Source organism: Conger conger, chromosome 2 (genome assembly GCF_963514075.1).
Source record: "Conger conger chromosome 2, fConCon1.1, whole genome shotgun sequence".
NCBI classification, from domain to species: domain Eukaryota; kingdom Metazoa; phylum Chordata; class Actinopteri; order Anguilliformes; family Congridae; genus Conger; species Conger conger.
Window position 1 is genome coordinate 24,158,406 of NC_083761.1, and position 20,687 is coordinate 24,179,092.

A 20,687-nucleotide genomic window follows, 5' to 3' on the forward strand; every position below is an offset into this window, starting at 1 on the left:
AAACTCTTGAATTATCGGTTCCAAATATGAGGATCAGAGATGGCCCTTGTTGACATGGTAACTTATGCTCTGAAATTATGAATTATTCCAGAATTGAGGAAATATTCATTCAGTAAATATCCATTTATCTGATCTGTGAAGATCAGGAAAATTTCATGTTCATGAAAATGCACAGAAGTTTGATCAAACCAGTGAAGTAGCCAAACTGCTACTTCTACATTCTAGAATGTATTGTATGTTGCCAAAAGTGACATATACAGTTATGAAACATATACCTTATTCTATGAAATAATTAGTTTTTTTCTGACTCAAATCCTTTTTTGTTATTTAAATCTCAAGCATGACTTAATGAAAAAGAACATTATGAAATCAAATCAAATATATTTGTTTAGTAAATTTTACAAACAGTACACTTCACAGAAAACCCAGGCCTGAACCCACACAAGAGCAAGCAATGGAGGCAAGGAAAAACTCCCTGGATTGGACAGATAGAGATGCTAGGAGAGACACAATCAGAGAAAGCACTATTTGTTTACGTAATTTGTGGTTGTCTGACAATTCGTGACAGGGTAATGCGCATTTCTAAACTTCTCTTCTGCCTGTGGTGCGGATAACTGATTCTCAGGAGACTTCTGCCTGTGGTGCAGATAACTGATTCTCAGGAGACTTCTGCCCACTAGCAGATCTCTCCAGGGTGGGCACCCGAAGCCCCTGCTAACATGTGCTCATGATACTCACACATTTCACACTTGTGCACTGCCTTATGAAACCAGCAAGGCGCAAATGACACTGATCAGGTAAAAACGCATTTGATATAATCACAAGAGTGCAACAGGATTATGTAAAAACATGAAATTAATGGAAAATGACACAGTAGATACTGCCTGTATGTACATAATGAAAAATGCATGTACCCTTCATTAACTCACAACAAAATAATGAACAAGAAAAAAAGAAAATGAATGAATTGTAATTATTAATTGGATTAATGAATAATAAGTACTATTTCAGTGGAAATAAATACATTTGGTCCTACTGAAATTTGTATTTCTCAAGTTTACATCACTAACATTTTGTATTAGAAAGGAAATATAGTCTCCATTACAGCATGAAACTGGATAAAAGTAGGCAGATAATTTATAATACAACATTGTTCAAGCACCAGCTTTATACTGCTTTCACAGAACAAAATGAACCAAGATGGCGGCAGGTAACCAAATGGTCACTGTATGCATGTCTGCTCCCTTCTGACAGACAATTAAAACATCCCCCTTTGTCCTTCCACATCTTCAGCAGATCAATCCCAAATCAACATTCATACACACTGAGGCAGATTATACTGAGAAAATGGTCAATGTTACGTTTGTGTGTGTGTGTGTGTGTGTGTTTGTGTGTGTGTGTGTGTGTGTGTGTGTGTGTGTGTGTGTGCGTATGTGTGTGTGTCTGCCTCCCATTTGGTTCTGGTAGATCATCAGCTGCCCCCCTCAATTCACATCTCCAGCAAGTCTACCCCAGTTCAGGTTAACAACCAGGCATGCTGAGGACCATTACAAACAACCAAAATTACATAGAAATACAACATCTCTTGTTTGTTCTTTTTTAACAAACATGTTCATCGGGATGATGTAACTGTTATGGAAACTTTCACTGGGCATATTTGCAGGGGTCCCTCCGTACTATCTTCTCTCAAACAGGGACCGAAGTATGGGAACACTCTCTCAGTAAATGTGTCTGTGAAAGTGTAGATGAGTGACATGTCACTGGAGTCGAAGAAGAACACCTCCCCCCTGTCATAGTCCAGCTCCACTCTGATGCTCTGGGGTTTCCTCTTCAGTGTGTGGTGAGAAGCTCCAGATGCAGTGTAATCATCACCATTCCTCAGCGATAAGACCCAGAATCCACTCTCTGGGCTGTATTCTATATCTCCCTTTCTGTTGATGGACTCTTTCACCACTCCTATATCCCAGGCATGTTTGTTCCCAACATCAACCTCCCAGCTGTGTTTCCCTGAGGTAAACCCCTCAGATCCCAGCACCATCACATGATTGCTAAACCTCTCTGGGTTGTCAGGACATTTCTGGTAGATGTTTCTCACAGTGGTCAGATCATCAGAGAGAGAGAGAGCCAGGGGGCTGCAGTGTTGGGGTCCAGCATCACAGGAGCTGAAATATCATGACAACAGACATTTAAAATGCTGAAACAAGAGCTGCATTTCAAATACAAATTAGGTTACATACACAGGACATTGTATATAACAGTTATTTATTCAAATATATTGCAGTTATATTGATTTACATTTTTAATGTAAAACATATTTGCTTTATTAAAATGAATAAATAAGTTAAAACATCATAGCAAATTCAATGCAATCGATTCACACAGCCAATAAACTATTAAGAATGAAATTTGATACATTATGCCAGTTCTGTGTCTGCTTGTGTTCTGATGTTCATTTGAGAGCAGTGCAGTACAGCCAATGTGAACTTCCTAAACTTGGAGGGAGCTAAGACTGGGTACTGTACTGTTTGTCTTTTGCACCAGTTCACTATACTGCTTGTTTCTTCAGTTTTATTTGTTCATTAAATACTTGCAAAAACATGATTTCACCATCTGCCCCAGATACTCACTGTACTGCACCATCCCCAGCATCTTCTCCCAGACTCTGAACTTCAGGTTGCCCAGGTGTTTGGCCTCATCTATCAGTGCCCCTGAGAGCAGCTCTGGGTCCTGCAGTGTGCACTGGGCTCTGTAATGACAAGCAGGACTCAGTCAAGCTTTGGAGATTGAAGTGTCTTCAACAGACAAGACGAAATGAGGTGAGAGTCTACATACCTTTCCTTGATGTTCTTGTAGTTCTGAAAAAAATAAAAATAATAATTATGAGAGACAGGTAACAATTCGTTACAAACACACACAACAATGCGAATGAAACTGATGTAGATGTTAACTGTAAGCACACATGAATGAAGGTACTGTAATGTACAGATCATTGCCAAAATAAAGGAAACACTTGAGTAAATGAGGGACACAAAGTGTATAGCAGGAGCTTCCACACAGGTGCGGTTCCTGAGTTACACAATGAACATCCCAGCATGCTCACGCTAGTGTACTAAAATGCTGAGCAGGCCCAGTTGTCCATTATTTTGGCTACCATGGCAGGAAGTAACCTCAAAATCTGTAGTTAAGGTACAGAGAAATAACTATTATAGAGGAAAGAGTAGTCCAAGACAGGGCTGTGGAGTGCCTGCTCCTGGTGAAATTGTGATGTGATTTCTGTGCAGTGGTTCCAGATGCCAGGCAAAACAGACAAGCAACTCTGAACCAATTGACTGCAAATCGAGTGTGTGAACAGGCAGTTTGATCAGTCTGTCTTAAACTTCATGTAAGGTCTGTATGTCGTCTGTGTTCAGTGTCTTTTCCGTTATTGAGGAAAGAATTGTCAAAGACAGATCTGTGGTGAAGAAGAAGCCTTCTGTAAATTAGTGAAATGTCATACTCTGCAGATGTTTTTCAATTGAAATTCTATTGAGTCACACTCAGGCAAAGGTGTAATGCATGTACACTCAGTGAGCACTATATTATGTATTTCCTACTTATTTCTTAACTTTCTGCTGCTGCTGCAGCCTATCCACTTAAGAGGTTTGTCACATTGTCTGTTCAGAAATTCTCTTCTGCATTCCACTGTTGTAATGTGTGGTTATTTGCGTTACTGTCAGCTTTGACCAATCTGGCCCTTCTCCCCTGACCTCTCTCATTAACAAAGCGCTTCTGCCTGCAGATGTCATGGTTTTCCCTGTCTACTTCTGGAAATTCCAGTATTTACCTCTCTAGACCACTAGAGGGGGTGCCGGCCAGGTTCAGCAGGAAAATTACCTCCGGCATGTGGAATGCGGTTGTAATCATGGCCGATTGCAGTCAGCTGCATGGAGGGCGATTTAAGTATTTTCCTGGCACTGCTCTGAGCTTTAGTGTTGCATTTTGACACGTGCACAGAGCCGGTATGGAAGGCTAGAGGGAGGTAGGTAGGTAGGTAGGTAGGTAGGTAGGTAGGTAGGTAGGTAGGTAGGTAGGTAGGTAGGTAGGTAGGTAGGTTAGGTAGGTAGGTAGGTAGGTAGATAGATAGATAGATTTTGAAAGACTGAATTGTCTTAGAAATGAGAAATTAGTTAGAAATCTAGAGACCTATATTGTTGCTCCTGGTTTGGTTGGTTCCCGTGAACCTTCCATATTTTTTGGTGTTAAGGTTTGCCTCCATTGAGAGGAGCGAGTGGCATAGTTTGCTGCTGAAGTTAAGCCGTTCAAGACTGCCATTTGGAAATCTTGTTTTTTATTTCCTGAAAATCTAGTTTGTCAGATTTTCAGTTGGCGAAATGCTGGGGAGTTTGGTTCCCTTTTTCGATTATTATATTCCTTACTTATTTCAGTGATTATCCAACTTATCGTTGGTAACTTTATGATCCCTTCCCGGTCGCTCTTGGTCTCCCGCCCCTGCTCCCTCACAGCAGAACTGGTGAATGTTTTTTGTTTTTCGCACCATTCTCTGCAGACTGTTGTGCGTGAAAATCCCAGGAGATGAGCAGTTCCTGAGATACTCAACCACCCTGTCTGGCACCAACAGTCATTCCACGGTCACATTTCTTGCAATCTTGCTTCTGACAACAGCATACTGCAATGTCTGTTTGTTGAGTTTTAATGACAGTAAATCAAACTCCTACCTTTAAAAAGGAGGTGTCTTCTGTGTCCATGGCCTTCTCTATAACTGTCATTTTGTCTGTAAGGGTGGAGACGTGTCTTGTGATGTTTTCTATCTTCTCCTTAATAATCTGACTCTTCTCCTCCTCCTCCTTCTTCAGTGCAGATAGTCTGGCCTCTGTCACACGCAACATTTTGTGTAGCCTAAAAGTATCCTAAAAGTGACTTTACTCACCCGGATATGTTCTGCTGTTTTCATGCATTCTTGTTCAGCCTCAGTAAAGCTCTTCAGTTTTTCTTTAATAAGATTAAGTTCAGGCTTGATTTCCTCCTGGAGTGAAGAAAACCCGTTTCCACTTACAGAAAGACACAAATGACACAGTAATACTCCTGCTGCAGTACAGGTGAAGCTCAGTGTAACTTTTTCAGAGTGTGGGAAATGTATTATTGTATTGTTGTACTTGGGGTATTCTTGCTGCCAACTGTGGTATGCTAGTTGGAATGTATTCTTCAAGGGTTCCGATTGTATCTGTATGGTTACGCTAGGACTCGGAACATTACTGTCCTCTCAGGTCCTCTTCGCACTTGTGCTTGTGTTTGATCTGCACTTCGGTGTACGTCACTCTGGAGAAGAGCGTCTGCTAAATGCCTTGTAATGTAATGTAATGTATTGTACTATGGAAAGTAGCCCTGTTAAAACACAAGTAAAATGCGAAGTGAAACATACTTCTTGCACATCATAACATGTTATGTTAATTCAAGCGGACAACTCATATTAGGAATATTAATTGAGGTTTAATGTAAACGCAAACTTTGGCGTCAAGTCCCTGCCTCTCATCACTCCTGTTGTAAGCCAGCCGTAACAACAGCGAACAACTGCCAACCCCCCTCCAGGGGAACTTGAGAAGCAGAGCCCACAGGTGGAGGCTGAAGGCATGATTCAGCACTAAGCAGGATAATTAAAGCAAATGCAGCCAGCAAATTCAGCAGAGGCATGTCATATTATCTTCAGCAGCATAAGAGCGACAGCATGCTGAAACAAACAATGAAGCAGAAAGAGCCAGGCAGAACGATGGCTGTAGCATGCAGAATGAGCCAGGCAGCAGGACAGCTCTTACATGATCTCCAGAGCAGGTCAATACCAGCAAGGCAGCAACAGCTAGCTGCAGCACAGCATGACAGAGCAGCAGCAGAATTAGAAAGGGCCTGAGCAGGAAAGGTTGGTTGTTTATCTTGCCCCTGCCAGTAGACGGAAGGGTAACACTTGAATTGAACCCCTCGCCTTATGTCTGGCATAACGCTGGCATAGACATGACATAAGCATTCCAAAATGCTTGCGACAATGTCTCTAATTGTGGTAGATTTGATGTGTTAGTACATCTAATTTCACACATTATTGCTACAATTGCATTATATATTTCAGTGTTTCCTGTTTCGAGTCATATTCACTGTGACCGTTCCTGTGTCACACTTAACTATGCCTACATTTTACTCATAGTGTAAGACGTTCAGATACAGAGCTACCTCTTCCATTGAATGTATTTACAAGACCACATACCAGGGCTGACTGTCAGACCTGAATGTTTTACACAGAGATAATTTACTCATATTTAATTGTGCCTTGAGAAAATGAAATAGATGACATAAAATAGAATACCTTCAGATCCAGTACGGCTTCTTCCACTGGACTGACTGTGTGATTTCTGTGTCTTTTTGAAGTCTGACAGACGACACACAGAGGCTCTTTGTCGTGTTCACAGAAGAAGAGAGGTTTCTCCCCATGAAGACTACAGTGAGTGTCACTCTTGTCGGCCATTTCACTCTCACTCTTCTGCTTTGAGAACGACTCCACAATGCTTCTTAAGGCCAGGTTTACGGGAGGCACTTCCACAGAGGACTTTCTCCTGGAGATGGGACACTCTCGAGAGCTCTTCTGTTCCCAGTACTGCCGCACACACACTCTACAGAAGCTGTGCATGCATTTCAGGACAACAGGCTCTTTAAAAATATCACAACATACAGAACAACAGAGATCATCCTCAGGAATCAAAACTTTAGCTGCCATTTCACTCACTTAGACACTCTGTCTCTCTCAGTCTGTTTCATTTCCACTTTTGCTGAATTTACTGTAGGACAGATCACATGTGGTTCAAAACCAGATCAAACCTGCTTTGGCTTGTTGTTCCCAGACATGGAAATATAGTGATTTGTTTGTCCTCACTTCCAGAGATGATAATGTACCTGAACTGTCTGCTCTGGAGGGATTCAGAAGGTACAGCAGTGCACAACAAGGGGAATTATATTAATATAGCACATGGCATGCATAACATTTCAAGCTGATGTCACAAGAAAGACATGAAAACGTTAAAAGAGAAAAATCTCCCTCTAAAAGCTGTGGCACCCCTGCTCCTGCATGTTGTGCCACGTGGGTGGAGAACCCTGGAGGGGCCCGTGCAGGTCAACCACGCAGACTTCACGCATTGGGAGGGGTGTGCGAAGGAGTATATCTGCCTAGAGAGGTGATGGGGAGATCAGCACCTTGGAGAGGACCCCGGACAACGCACATGAGTGAGCAGAGTGGAAAATCACTGACTCAGCTGCAGCCTCTTTTCCTAATGAGCAGGGAATGGGATTTAAGGCGCGGTCGAGGCTGCAGCCAGGTTCAGTCGGTACCATTTCTGAGCGTGTGAGAGTGTGGAAGGCAGAGAGAGGAAGGACCTACAACGCCCTGCCATACTGACCCTGAAGGAGACCCCACCTTTACGGATGGCAACACCGAAGACCTGGAAACGGACGCCGGTCACGTGAGCCAGATAAAATCCTTTCCTATTCGCGCTATCACCGATACTCCGAAAAAAAAAAAACACAGAAAAAATAAAAAGAAGTATTTTTTCTGATATTTGCTATCTCCTGTGTTGGTTTCTAGCTGTGCCCACCCCCTGCACCTCAGGATCCACCCCGAGGCACCACATATGGTGGAGAATGCATGACTGATGCCACGCTGTGGAAGCTGATCTGGGCCGAAGAACCAACACGGCTGAGAACTGAGAGGGAATGGAAGCCACACCCCCTGGGGAAGAGCGAAGAAGGAGACGACTGGCTGCCCCTACCCTCGCTGAGATGCAAGACGCGGAAGCAGAGGAGGGCTCCCGAGGGATGATGGAAGCGGTCATCACCAAGCTGGCGAGGTCCCAGCGGGCCCTGCAGGAAGCGGTGGTCGAACTCTGTCACCTATCTCCCCGTGACGGATCGAGACGAACCCCCTGAGAAGCGTTGACAAAGATGACAGCCGATGATGACGTTGAGGCGTACCTCCAAGTGTTTGAGCGCTCCGCTCAACGCGAAGAATGGCCACAGGCAGACTGGGCGGCCATACTAGCCCCCTTCTTGACGGGATCGGCCTATCGAGATATGGCCATGGCTGACGCCACCGACTACCTCAAGTTGAGGAGAGCCATCCTAGCCCGATATTGGTTCAGCCTACCCACACGAGCCCAGAGATACCACAAATGGTCCTATGACGCCTCCCAGCCAGCCCGATCCCAAATCGCCGCCCTGACCCGCCTGACCAAGAGCTGGCTGGCCGAGGGAGAGGGGCCACCCCTGTTGGAGAGGGTGGTGTTGGACAGATGCACCTGCTCTCTACCCAAGGAAGCCAAACGGTATGTAGCCCAGGTGGGACCCGCCTCTGTAGAACTACTAGTGGCCCTCCTCGAAAACCATCAGGTCACTCAGAAGATGCTCCAACCAGAACGCACCGAAACCCTGAGCCGCCCAGTTAGGTGCCCAGCACATGTGAAGCACCCACCAGCCCGCCCTGACCCAAAGCGGCGGGGCAGACCTGACGCAGGGAGACCACGGCCTGAGTGGAGATGCTATAACTGTGGAGAGGAGGGGCATCTAGCCAGGAACTGCCCTGGGAGGGAGGTGTCCATGCCCACCGCCAGGGGTTCGAGCAGCCCAGCGCACCCCTGTCTGTACCTGACCACCTGCTGGGCACACCAGAGTACGGAGGCCCCCAGGTTCCCGATACGAGTAGGGGGACATGAGCCCAATTTCGCTCAAGCCTGGAGAGATGCCCGAGACATTAACGGGGTACCCCAAGGGCCGGTGAGTACACCATCTTATCCCTTCTTCAGGGTAAAACAAGACCTGCTCTATCGAGTCTGTAACCCACAGGGGGAGGAAGTTGAACAGCTGCTCGTCCCTCGTTTGTGCCCCGAGTCCTCTACTTAGGTCATACTCACCTGCTGGGAACCCATCTGGGGATGGAGAAGACCTACGAGAGGATCCTGGCAAGGTTCTTATAGCCCTGGATGAAAAAGGCTGTGGAGGACTACTGCCGACACTGTGCCGTGTGCCAACTCCACAGCTCTAAGGTAACCCTTCGGAACCCACTAATACCCCTGCCGGTCATTGATGTTCCCTTCAGGAGGATTGCGATGGACATCGTGGGGCCCTTACCGAAGTCCAGCCGGGGACATCTGTACATCCTCGTGATCCTGGATTATGCAACCCGCTACCCAGAAGCCGTCCCGCTCAGGACCGCGACCAGAAAGGCGGTTGCCAGGGAGTTGTTCCTGCTTTTTAGCAGGGTCGGAATAGCGGAGGAACTCCTGACAGACCAAGGATCGTGCTTCATGTCAGGGGTCCTAAAGGAGATGTGCCGGCTGCTACAAGTAACCCAACTGCGAACCTCCGTCTACCACCCCCAAACCGACGGACTAGTGGAGAGATTCAATCAGACCCTCAAAGCCATGCTGAGGAAGATGATTGAAATGGACGGTAAGGACTGGGACCAGCTCTTACCCTATCTTCTCTTTTCAGTCCGAGAGGTGCCCCAGGGCACAACCGGCTTTGCCCCTTTTGAACTGCTATACGGTAGACGACCCCCTGGATTACTAGACCTGGCGAAGGAGGCTTGGGAACAGCAACCGTCCCGAACCCGCAGCCTGATCGAGCATGTGGAGCAAATGGACCGGCGGATGGCCCAGATCTGGCCCATGATGAGGGCCCACATGGAACGGGCACAACGGGAGCAAGCCAGGCTGTATAACCGGGGAGCACAGGTGAGAGAATTCGCCCCGGGAGACAAGGTGATGATTCTAGTCCCCACCAGTGAATGTAAATTTCTGGCCGATGGCATGGGCCGTATGAGGTCATGGAACGCATGGGACCTATGAACTACCGGGTGAGACAGCCAGGACGACGACACCACCTCCAAATCTACCACGTCAACCTGATGAAGAGGTGGCATGAGCCACCCCCAGCTCCAACCCCAGTCCTCTCTGCCCAGTGGGTGCCCCCACCCACCCCTGACGTGAGTATTGGAGAGCAGCTGAGCTCCCGCCAGCAGCAAGTGCTACGTGAGCTGGTGAATCGGAGCCGGGACATCTTCTCGACTATGCCCGGCCGCACCCACTTAATCGCCCATGACATCAGCACTGAACCTGGGAAGACAGTAGAATTACGACCCTACCAAATCCCAGAAGCTCGCCGACACGCCATACAGGAGGAGGTGAAGAGAATGCTCAACCTCGGGGTTATTGAGGAAAGCCGCAGTGCCTGGTCCAGTCCCGTGGTGCTAGTCCCCAAGCCGGATGGGACCTGGCAGTTCTGTAATAACTTCCACCGCCTGAACGACATCTCAGTCTGATATTTTTACTTTCACCTTTTCTGAATGGGATTGTCTCCTGCTTAGTCTAATCAACTGTACGTCGCTCTGGATAAGAGCGTCTGCCAAATGTAATGTAATAATGTAAAGTACTGTAATGTAATGTAATAATATAGTCAGACCTCTGGCAGCAGCATTCTGCATAAGCTGTGGCCCTCTTTGTGATTTCTTGGGGAGTGCAACAGTAATGTACAGTACTGCATCAGCTTTTCAGCTTTCAAGTCAGGTTTAGAAATGAAGGGCTCCATTTGAACAATATTAGCACATAGCGCAAGTGCATTTAGGGCATGTCCAAGTTCACATTTGATTGTTAAACATCAGATGATTTTTGCACAAGGCATGGTGCAAATGCTGAATGAACCAATTAATAACAGGTCTGGCTTGGGTATAACATGCAATTAACCAATTGGAGTGTGATCTCCTATTCTCTTTAAAAGGATGGATTTGCATCACGGTGGATTGATAATATTACATTCATGGCATTTGGCAGACGCTCTTATCCAGAGCGACATACAACAAAGTGCATACCCAGAACCAGGGATAAGTGCGCTGATAGACCCTAGAGGGAAGTACAATTTCAACTGCTACCTGTACAACAAAGATTGAGCTTGAAGGTGGGGAGAGATTCTACAGTTCTGACCTCAACGGGGAGTTCATTCCACCACCGTGGAGCCAGAACAGACAGTAGTCGTGAGCGTGAGGTGGAGGTTCGGAAAGGTGGAGGTGCCAAGTGGCCTGTGGAGGCTGGCAGGTGTAGGGTCTGATGATTTTTTTGTAGGTACGCTGGGGAAGACCCCTTAACTGCTTGGAAGGCTAGCACCAATGTTTTGAATTTGATGCGAGCCATGACAGGCAGCCAGTGGAGGGAAGTAAGCAGGGGGGTGACGGGTGAGTATTTGGGAAGGATTTAGCAAGACTGAAAAGACAGGAAACAGAAACAGGTCTGCTATTGTGAGAGTCCATTAAAATAAGAATAAATAGGAATAAATTGTGGAATGTGGATTTGATTTCATATCTTATTTTTAAATCGGGTTATTTTTCTTAATGAGACTTTTCGTACAAATCATTTTGTGCAGTTATGGATTGATCAGTGTGCCAAGCTTAGTTGTGCAGATTGTGACCAGAACATTTCCATCCAGTTGACTCTGATCAGAGAACAGTCAAACAGAATTGATTCAATGAAACAAAGGCAGGAGCTCAAACTAGGGGAGGCACAGAGACTGCTACAAGAGCAGAATTCCTCATCTGTGCTGTGGCTCACCATCGTACAAGGACCACAGAGATGACAACTCAACGCCACTTTTTAAATGTATTGTTATGCCCAGAGCATATGTGTGATTTGGAAGACGCTCTTATCTAGAGCAACGTCCAGTTTATTACGCTAAGCAGGAGACAATCCTCCCCAGGAGCAATGCTGGGTTGAGGGCCTTGCTCAAGGGCCCAACGGCTGTGCGGATCTTATTGTGGCTACACCGGGATTAGAACTTACAACCTTGTGTGTCCCAGTCATTTACCTTAACCACTACGCTACAGGCCACCCTATCAGTCGCATACTTTATCAGTCACATACGCATTTCTCCTGAAACCAGGAGTTTACTGAACAGCAAAAACGGATGGGTGTGTAGCACATAGGAGTACAGCAGGCAGTTGGGTGGGAGGAGGGAATACGCATTCATACAAACCAGAACCAGGCTGATGAAACAAACCAAACTTTCACAAGGCAGAGGAAATCCAGAATGATGCAATTAAAACATGAAGTGTCCCAACATTTCATAGCGTCATACAGCATTTGTTTACATAAACTGAAAATGTTAAGCGTGTGTTCAGATGCCTGTGTTTTCATGAGTGTGTACAGCAGAGGACATGCTGACTGAGCGAATTAACAGCAAATGACAAAATGATAATGCAGGAAAATGTATGGTGCAAATATGGTACATTGGCGCCACCTGCTGGAAAAAGTGTGGTTGTCATTTCTCACTGCTCCAAGCAAGAGGAGCTGTTGTTGGTGGTGTTGCTGGCTCTGAATTTGACCCTTTGTTGGTAATTCTACACTGAACTGGCTTGTACTATTTTATATTTTATGGACATTTTAGACATGGTAGTTCTGCAACCAATACAAATATTTAAATGTACAAAAATATATATTTATTCTAAGTAGGAAACATCTACTTATTAATTGAAGCATTTTTAATAAAAGTCAAGTGTCTTTCAGAAGAGGCTGGAGTGCAGCTGTTTTAATGCTGGAGGACTGTACACACTTTAGGGACAACAGGGTTGTTAGATGTGGCTGAGCAACCTACTGAATTTTGTCTGAGAAGCTGTGAGTTGGTTTCTTTATCTCTTTTCAGTCTCCCACCAGGCCACTAGATGGCGATATTTAACAGCAGATCCAGAAAAGGCAGACAAGCAGTGTTGCCTGGGGTCTGTTCCTGAAAGCAGGATTGACTAAATTTCCAGATCTATTAAGGTGAACTTTAGGAAACTCTTGAATTATCTGTTCCAAATATGAGGATCAGAGAAGGCCCTTGTTGACATGGTAACTTATGCTCTGAAATTAGGAATTATTACAGAATTTAGGAAATATTAATTCATCTGTGAAGATCAGGAAATTTCATGTTCATGAAAATGCACAGGAGTTTTCACCAAACCGGAGAAGTAGCCAAACTGCTACTTCTACTTGCTAGATATTATTGCATGTTGTCAAAAGTGACATATACAATTATAAGAGACTTAACTAAAAAACATTTACCTTCTTCTTTAAAACAATCAATGTTTTTTTTACTCAATCAAATTATTTTTTGTTATTTAAAATCTCGAACAAGACTTGATGAAAAAGAACATCAAGAAATCAACCCAAATGTATACACTTCGCAGAAAACCCTGGCCTGAACCCACACAAGAGCAAGCAATGGAGGCAAGGAAAAACTCCCTGGATTGGACAGAAAGAGATGCTATGAGAGACACAATCTGAGAAAGCACTTTTTGTTTACGTAATTTGCGGTTGTTTGACAATTCGCGACAGGGTGATGAGCATTTTGAAACTTCACTTCTGTCTGTGGTGCAGATAACTGATTCTCATGAGACTTCTGACCACTAACAGATCTCTCCAGGGTGGGCACCCGAAGCCCCTGCTAACATGTGCTGATGATACTCACACATTTCAAACTTGTTCACTGCCTTATAAAACTAGCAATGCACGAATGACACTGATCAGATATGAAAGCAAAAAAAAGAAATTTGATGTAATCACAAGAGCACAACAGTTTGATGTACAAACATGAAATTAATTATTAATGAAGGGAGATAGTGGCTGTATGTACATAATGAAAAATGCATGTACCCTTCATTAACTCTCAACAAAATAATTAATCATGAAATGAAAATGAATGAATTGTAATTATAAATTGGATTTCCTCTATAGTACTATTTCAGTGTGAATACATTTAGTCCTATTAAAATGAGCATTTCCAAAGTTTAGATCACAAAAATGTTATGTTAACAAGGAAATATAGTGTCCATTACAGCATGGAACTGGGTAAAAGCAGGCAGATCAAGTATAATATAACATTGTTCAAGCACCAGCTTTATACCCCTTTCAAAGAACAAAATGAACCAAGATGGTGGCAGGTAACCAAATGGTCACTGTCTGCATGTCTGCTCCCTTCTGACAGACAATTAAAACATCCCCCTTTGTCCTTCCACATCTTCAGCAGGTCCATCCCAAATCAACATTCATACATACTGAGGCAGACAACATTGAGCAAATGGTCAATGTTACGTTTGTGTGTGTGTGTGTGTGTGTGTGTGTGCGTGTGTGTGTCTGCCTCCCATTTGGTAGATCATCAGCTGCCCCCCTCAATTCACATCTCCGGCAAGTCTAACCCAGTTCAGGTCAACAACCAGGCATGCTGAGGCCCATTACAAACCATAATTACATAGAAATACAACATCTCTCGTTTGTTCTTTTTTAACAAACATGTTCATCGGGATGATGTCACTGTTATGGAAACTTTCACTGGGCATATTTGCAGGGGTCCCTCATTCTCACCATCTTCTCTCAAATAGGGAGAGAAGAATGGGAACACTCTCTCAGTAAATGTGTCTGTGAAAGTGTAGATGAGTGACATGTCACTGGAGTCAAAGAAGGACACCTCCCCCCTGTCATAGTCCAGCTCCACTCTGATGCTCTGGGGTTTCCTCTTCAGTGTGAGGGCAGTAACTCCAGCTGCTCTGTAATAATCACCATTCCTCAGCATTAACACCCAGAATCCACTCTCTGGGCTGTATGCTATATCTCCCTTCCTGTTGGACTCTTTCACCACTCCTATATCCCAGGCATGTTTGTTCCCAACCGCCACCTCCCAGCTGTGTTTCCCTGAGGTAAGTCCCTCAGATCCCCGCACAAACACACTGGGGTTAAACCTCTCTGGGTTGTCAGGACATTTCTGGTATGTATCTGTGTCTCTCACAGTGGTCAGATCATCAGAGAGAGAGAGCCAGGCACATGCAGTGTTTGGGTCCAGCATCACAGGAGCTGAAATATCATGTAGACAGACATTTAAAATGCTGAAACAAGAGCTGCATTTCAAATACTCTATTCAAATTAGGTTACATACACAGGACATTGTATATAATAGTTATTTATTCAAATACATTGCAGTTATATTGATTTACATTTTTCATGTAAAACATATTTGCTTCATGAAAATGAATAAACAGGTTAACACATCATTGCAATTTCAATGCACAAAATTCACACAGCCAATAAACTATTAAGAATGATATTTTACACATTATGCCAGTTCTGTGTCTGCTTGTGTTCTGATGTTCAATTGAGAGCAGTATAGTACAGCCAATGTGATCTTCCTAAACTTGGAGGGAGATAAGACTGGGTACTGTACTGTTTATCTTTTGCACCATTTCACTATACTGCTTGTTTCTTCAGTTTTATTTGTTCATTAAATACTTGCAAGAACATGATTTCACCATCTGCCCCAGATACTCACTGTACTGCACCATCCCCAGCATCTTCTCCCAGACTCTGAACTTCAGGTTGCCCAGGTGTTTGGCCACATCTATCAGTGCCCCTGAGAGCAGCTCTGGGTCCTGCAGTGTGCACTGGGCTCTGTAATGACAAGCAGGACTCAGTCAAGCTTTGGAGATTGAAGTGTCTTTAACAGACAAGATGAAATGAGGTGAGGGAAAACATACCTTTCCTTGATTTTGTTGTAATTCTAAAAAAACAAAAAAAACATAACAGCATCATAAATAAGATGTAGGCATGTATAAATGTATGATGATTATGAGAGACAGGTAACAATTCTTTAGAAACACACACAACAATGCTAATGAAACTGATATTGATTTTAACTGTAAGCACACATGAATGAAGGTACTGTATTGTACAGATCATTGCCACAATATAGGAAACACTTGAGTAAATGAGGGCCACAAAGTGTATTGAAAGCAGGAGCTTCCACACAAGTGCGGATCCTGAGATACGCGATGAACATCCCAGCATGCTCACGCTAAAATATTGAGCAGGCCCAGTTGTCCATTATTTTGGCTACCATGGCGGGAAGTAACGTCAAAATCTGTAGTTAAGGTACAGAGAAATAACTATTCTAGACGAAAGAGTGGTCAAAGACAGGGCTGTGGAGTGCCTGCTCCTGGTGTAATTGTGATGTGATTTCTGTGCATTGGTTCCAGATGCCAGGCAAAACAGACAAGCAACTGTGTGAACAGTGAAGAGTGTGAACAGGCAGTTTGATCAGTCTGTCTTAAACTTTGTGTCAGGTCTGTATGTCGTCTGTGTTCAGTGTCTTTTCCGTTATTGAGGAAAGAATTGTCAAAGACAGATCTGTGGTGAAGAAGAAGCCTTCTGTATATTATACAGTAAATTTCATACTCTGCAGTTGTTTTTCAACTGAAATTCTATTGGGTCACACTCAGGCAAAAGTGTAATGCATATACACTCAGTGAGCACTATATTAGGTATTTCCTACTTATTTATTAACTTTCTGCTGCTGCTGCAGCCGATCCACTTTAGAGGTTTGTCACATTGTCTGTTCAGAAATTTTCTTCTGCATACCACTGTTGTAATGTGTGGTTATTTGCATTTCTGTCAGCTTCCTGTCAGCTTTGAGCAGTCTGACCATTCTCCTCTGACATCTCTCATTAACATCGCGCTTCTGCCCACAGAACTGGTGAATGTTTTTTGTTTTTCCCACCATTCTCTACAAACTCTAGAGACTGTTGTGTATGAAAATCCCAGGAGATGAGCAATTCCTGAGATACTCAACCACCCTGTCTGGCACCAACAATCATTCCACAGTCACATTTCTTGCAATCTTGCTTCTGACAACCTCTTTAGTTGGTTACTGCTACATTGGTGCAGAACAATGTAACTTTGGAACGCAGGCAAATACTGAATAAAAACCACAAACCAGCATACTGCAATGTCTGTTTGTTGAGTTTTAATGACATTAAATCAAGCTCCTACCTTTAAAAAGGAGGTGTCTTCTGTGTCCATGGCCTTCTCTATAACTGTCATTTTGTCTGTAAGGTTGGAGACGTGTCTTGTGATGTTTTCTATCTTCTCCTTAATAATCTGACTCTTCTCCTCCTCCTCCTTCTTCAGTGCAGCTAGTCTGGCCTCCTCTTCCTCTCGTAGGAACTGGCGGAGCTTCTTAAACTCTGCCTTTATCTGTTTTTCCGTGTGCTGGGATTGACTCTGCAATTCAAACGCTAATGTTAATGTTAAATGTTAATCCTGAATCTATCTATGTTTTGTATTTATGTATGACAGCCAGTGTTTGTTATGCCTGTCACACGCAACATTTTGTGTAGCCTAAAAGTATCCTAAAAGTGACTTTACTCACCCGGATATGTTCTGCTGTTTTCATGCATTCTTGTTCAGCCTCAGTAAAGCTCTTCAGTTTTTCTTTAATAAAATTAAGCTCAGGCTTGATTTCCTCCTGGAGTGAAGAAAATCAGTTTCCACTTACAGAAAGACACAAATGACACAGTAATACTCCTGCTGCAGTACAGGTGAAGCTCAGTGTAACTTTTTAAGAGTGTGGGAAATGTATTATTGTATTGTTGAACTTGGGGTATTCTTGCTGCCAACTGTGGTATGCTAGTTTGGAATGTATTCTTCAAGGGTTCCGATTGTATCTGTATGGTTACGCTAGGACTCGGAACATTACTGTCCTCTCAGGTCCTCTTCGCACTTGTGCTTGTGTTTGATCTGCACTTTGGTGTACGTCACTCTGGAGAAGAGCGTCTGCTAAATGCCTTGTAATGTAATGTAATGTATTGTACTATGGAAAATAGCCCTGTTAAAACACAAGTAAAATGCAAAGTGAAACATACTTCTTGCACATCATAACATGTTATGTTAATTCAAGCGGACAACTCATATTAGGAATATTAATTGAGGTTTAATGTAAACGCAAACTTTGGCATCAAGTCCCTGCCTCTCATTACTCCTTGTTGTAAGCCAGCCGTAACAACAGCGAACAACTGCTAACCCCCCTCCTGGGGAACTTGAGAAGCAGAGGCCACAGGTGGATGCTGAAGGCATGATTCAGCACTAAGCAGGATAATTAAAGCAAATGCAGCTAGCAAATTCGGCAGAGGCATGTCATATTATCTACAGCAGCATAAGAGCGACAGCATGCTAAAACAAATAATGTAGCAGAAAGAGCCAGGCAGAGCGATGGCTGTAGCATGCAGAATGAGCCAGGCAGCAGGACAGCTCTTACATGATCTCCAGAGCAGGTCAATTCCAGCAAGGCAGCAACAGCTAGCAGCAGCACAGCATGACAGAGCAGCAACAGAATTAGAAAGGGCCGGAAGAGGAAAGGTTGGTTGTTTATCTTGTCCCTGCGGTAACACTTGAATTGAACCCCTTGCCTTAAGTCTGGCATAACACTGGCATAGACATGACATAAGAGCTGTCAGAAGATCGCATAACAGAAGATGTCAGGATATGTCAAGTGACTTTCATTGGAAAACATTCTTATTTGTCTAAACATTTCCCGATAAAAGTATGACAGTTATATATAATTTGACATCAACTGACATCATCTGTTTTGCCATCTTGTGACAGCTGTTATGTCGTATGTATGACAGTGTCAGTTCTGGTGAGGGGTTCCAGTAAAGTGTTGCTGACATAAGCATCATGTGAGTGGGCAGCGCTTCTCGAGTTGTCTGCCTGATCTAGCTCCACAGGCTTCATGGGTCTTCAATACAATTAAACCGGTCAAGATTTTCAGGATATAGGATTACAAAATGTTTGCGACAAGGTCTCTAATTGTGGTAGATTTGATGTGTTAGTACATCTAATTTCACACATTATTGCTACAATTGCATTATATATTTCAGTGTTTCCTGTTTCGAGTCATATTCACTGTAACCGTTCCCCAAGCACAACTGTCAGTCAAGACTTAACTATGCCTACATTTTACTCATAGTGTATTGTTTTGATGGTTGTAAACAAGACTTTCAGATACAGAGCTACCTCTTCCATTGAATGTATTTACAAGACCACATACCAGGGCTGACTGTCAGACCTGAATGTTTTACACAGAGATAATTTACTCATATTTAATTGTGCCTTGAAAAAATGAAATAGATGACATAAAATAGAATACCTTCAGATCCAGTACGGCTTCTTCCACTGGACAGACTGTGTGATTTCTGTGTCTTTTTGAAGTCTGACAGACGACACACAGAGGCTCTTTGTCGTGTTCACAGAAGAAGAGAAGTTTCTCCCCATGAAGACTACAGTGAGTGTCACTCTTGTCGGCCATTTCACTCTCACTCTTCTGCTTTGAGAACGACTCCACAATGCTTCTTAAGGCCAGGTTTACGGGAGGCACTTCCACAGAGGACTTTCTCCTGCAGATGGGACACTCTCGAGAGCTCTTCTGTTCCCAGTACTGCCGCACACACACTCTACAGAAGCTGTGCATGCATTTCAGGACAACAGGCTCTTTAAAAATATCACAACATACAGAACAACAGAGATCATCCTCAGGAATCAAAACTTTAGCTGCCACTCACTCACTCTCTCTCAGTCTGTTTCATTTCCACTTTTGCTGAATTTACTGTAGGACAGATCACATGTGGTTCAAAACCAGATCAAACCTGCTTTGGCTTGTTGTTCCCAGACATGGAAATATAGTGATTTGTTTGTCCTCACTTCCAGAGATGATAATGTACCTGAACTGTCTGCTCTGGAGGGATTCAGAAGGTACAGCAGCGCACAACAAGGGGAATTATATTAATATAGCACATGGCATGCATAACATTTCAAGCTGATGTCACAAGAAAGGCACGAAAACGTTAAAAAAGAAAAATCTCCCTCTAAAAGCCCTTATTGAACAAATTGACAAATAATTCCCAACAATAGCATATAGAGGGAAAGAATGAGGCAAAATGACTATTATTAAATAAGATAATAGTAAAACTCTCAAATACATTTGCAATAATAATCAGTACATTCCAGTGGTTTAAAAACACAAATAATGCAGTGCAAGGTGATGGAGAACAGTACTGTGTTGAGGCTGCCTTTAAAAGAGGTGAGAGTTGGAGCACGTCTCAGGTCATCTAGTTGTTTATTCTGGCAGTGTTGGGCATCATACCTAAAAGTAGCGTCCCCTGCTCTTGTTACACCTTGGAGACAATTAGCAGGACAGTACCAGATGACCTGAGAGGCTAGAATAATTATCCTCCTAAATTAACCTTAAAGTTTTTGAAGGTGTGTGCTGAAGACACTATTGTCTATTTTCCACCAGGGTTGTCCAAATTCTGAGAAAATGAGACAGAAATTGCACCCCTTACAAAGAAATCCATGCTTAAAACCTATTTATCTGAGTTGTGTATAAATAGAAGCAGAACATAACCATGATTCAAATGTCTGTTTCCCTAACAGTAACAATAACAATGATATTATTTTGGTACTTTTGGTTACTTCCGGAAACACACATTTCAGATCTTGCATGATAATGAATGCTTCTTGTGATGAAAAAGGGCACTGCTGCCCCCCTACTGTTGGAACCTGCAGGTACATCAGTCTGCTGTGGATTAGTGAGCTAACATATGCCACCTGGTGGTGGTTATGCGAACAACAAGTAATTACTTCTTCTTGTAAGATTTTACATAACAGAAAATCTCACGCAGCCCAGCAGATCCCGCGAAACTGTAAATCACTTCCTAGTCTTAGTCAGTCTTAGTCAGTGCAGCCTGTAGCATAGTGGTTAAGGTAAATGACTGGGAAACGCAAGGTCAGTGGTTGTAATCCTAGTGTACCCTT

General features: G+C 43.6%; 2 protein-coding genes across 2 annotated transcripts; both read right to left on the reverse strand.

Annotated features, from left to right (window-relative positions):
* Positions 1 to 369: 369 nt before the first annotated feature.
* LOC133114526 (E3 ubiquitin-protein ligase TRIM35-like) lies at positions 370 to 6,756 on the reverse strand. Its single transcript, XM_061224018.1, is given in 6 exon segments — positions 370 to 2,122; positions 2,125 to 2,162; positions 2,628 to 2,746; positions 2,833 to 2,855; positions 4,928 to 5,023; positions 6,350 to 6,756. Coding segments are annotated over 6 exon segments (1,107 nt in total). The 5' UTR covers positions 6,671 to 6,756; the 3' UTR covers positions 370 to 1,612.
* Positions 6,757 to 13,356: 6,600 nt separating this feature from the next.
* Positions 13,357 to 19,433, reverse strand: LOC133114520 (E3 ubiquitin-protein ligase TRIM35-like). The gene is made up of 6 exons (XM_061224006.1): positions 19,024 to 19,433; positions 17,248 to 17,343; positions 16,869 to 17,099; positions 15,578 to 15,600; positions 15,373 to 15,491; positions 13,357 to 14,900 (listed from the first exon to the last, which is right to left on the reverse strand). Exons 1-6 carry the CDS (start codon positions 19,342 to 19,344, stop codon positions 14,347 to 14,349), a joined length of 1,344 nt encoding a protein of 447 aa, XP_061079990.1. The 5' UTR covers positions 19,345 to 19,433; the 3' UTR covers positions 13,357 to 14,346.
* Between the last annotated feature and the right edge of the window lie 1,254 nt (positions 19,434 to 20,687).

What these genes read in the sequence shown, in the direction of transcription:
- LOC133114520 (XM_061224006.1), bottom strand. Translation starts at nt 19,344, where the DNA reads ATGCACAGCTTCTGTAGAGTGTGTGTGCGGCAGTACTGGGAACAGAAG. An exon ending in AAACAGCAGAACATATCCGG is followed by an intron (nt 17,100 to 17,247) that starts GTGAGTAAAGTC and finishes TTTGAATTGCAG; the next exon opens with AGTCAATCCCAGCACACGGA. An exon ending in AAGACACCTCCTTTTTAAAG is followed by an intron (nt 15,601 to 16,868) that starts GTAGGAGCTTGA and finishes TTGTTTTTTTAG; the next exon opens with AATTACAACAAAATCAAGGA.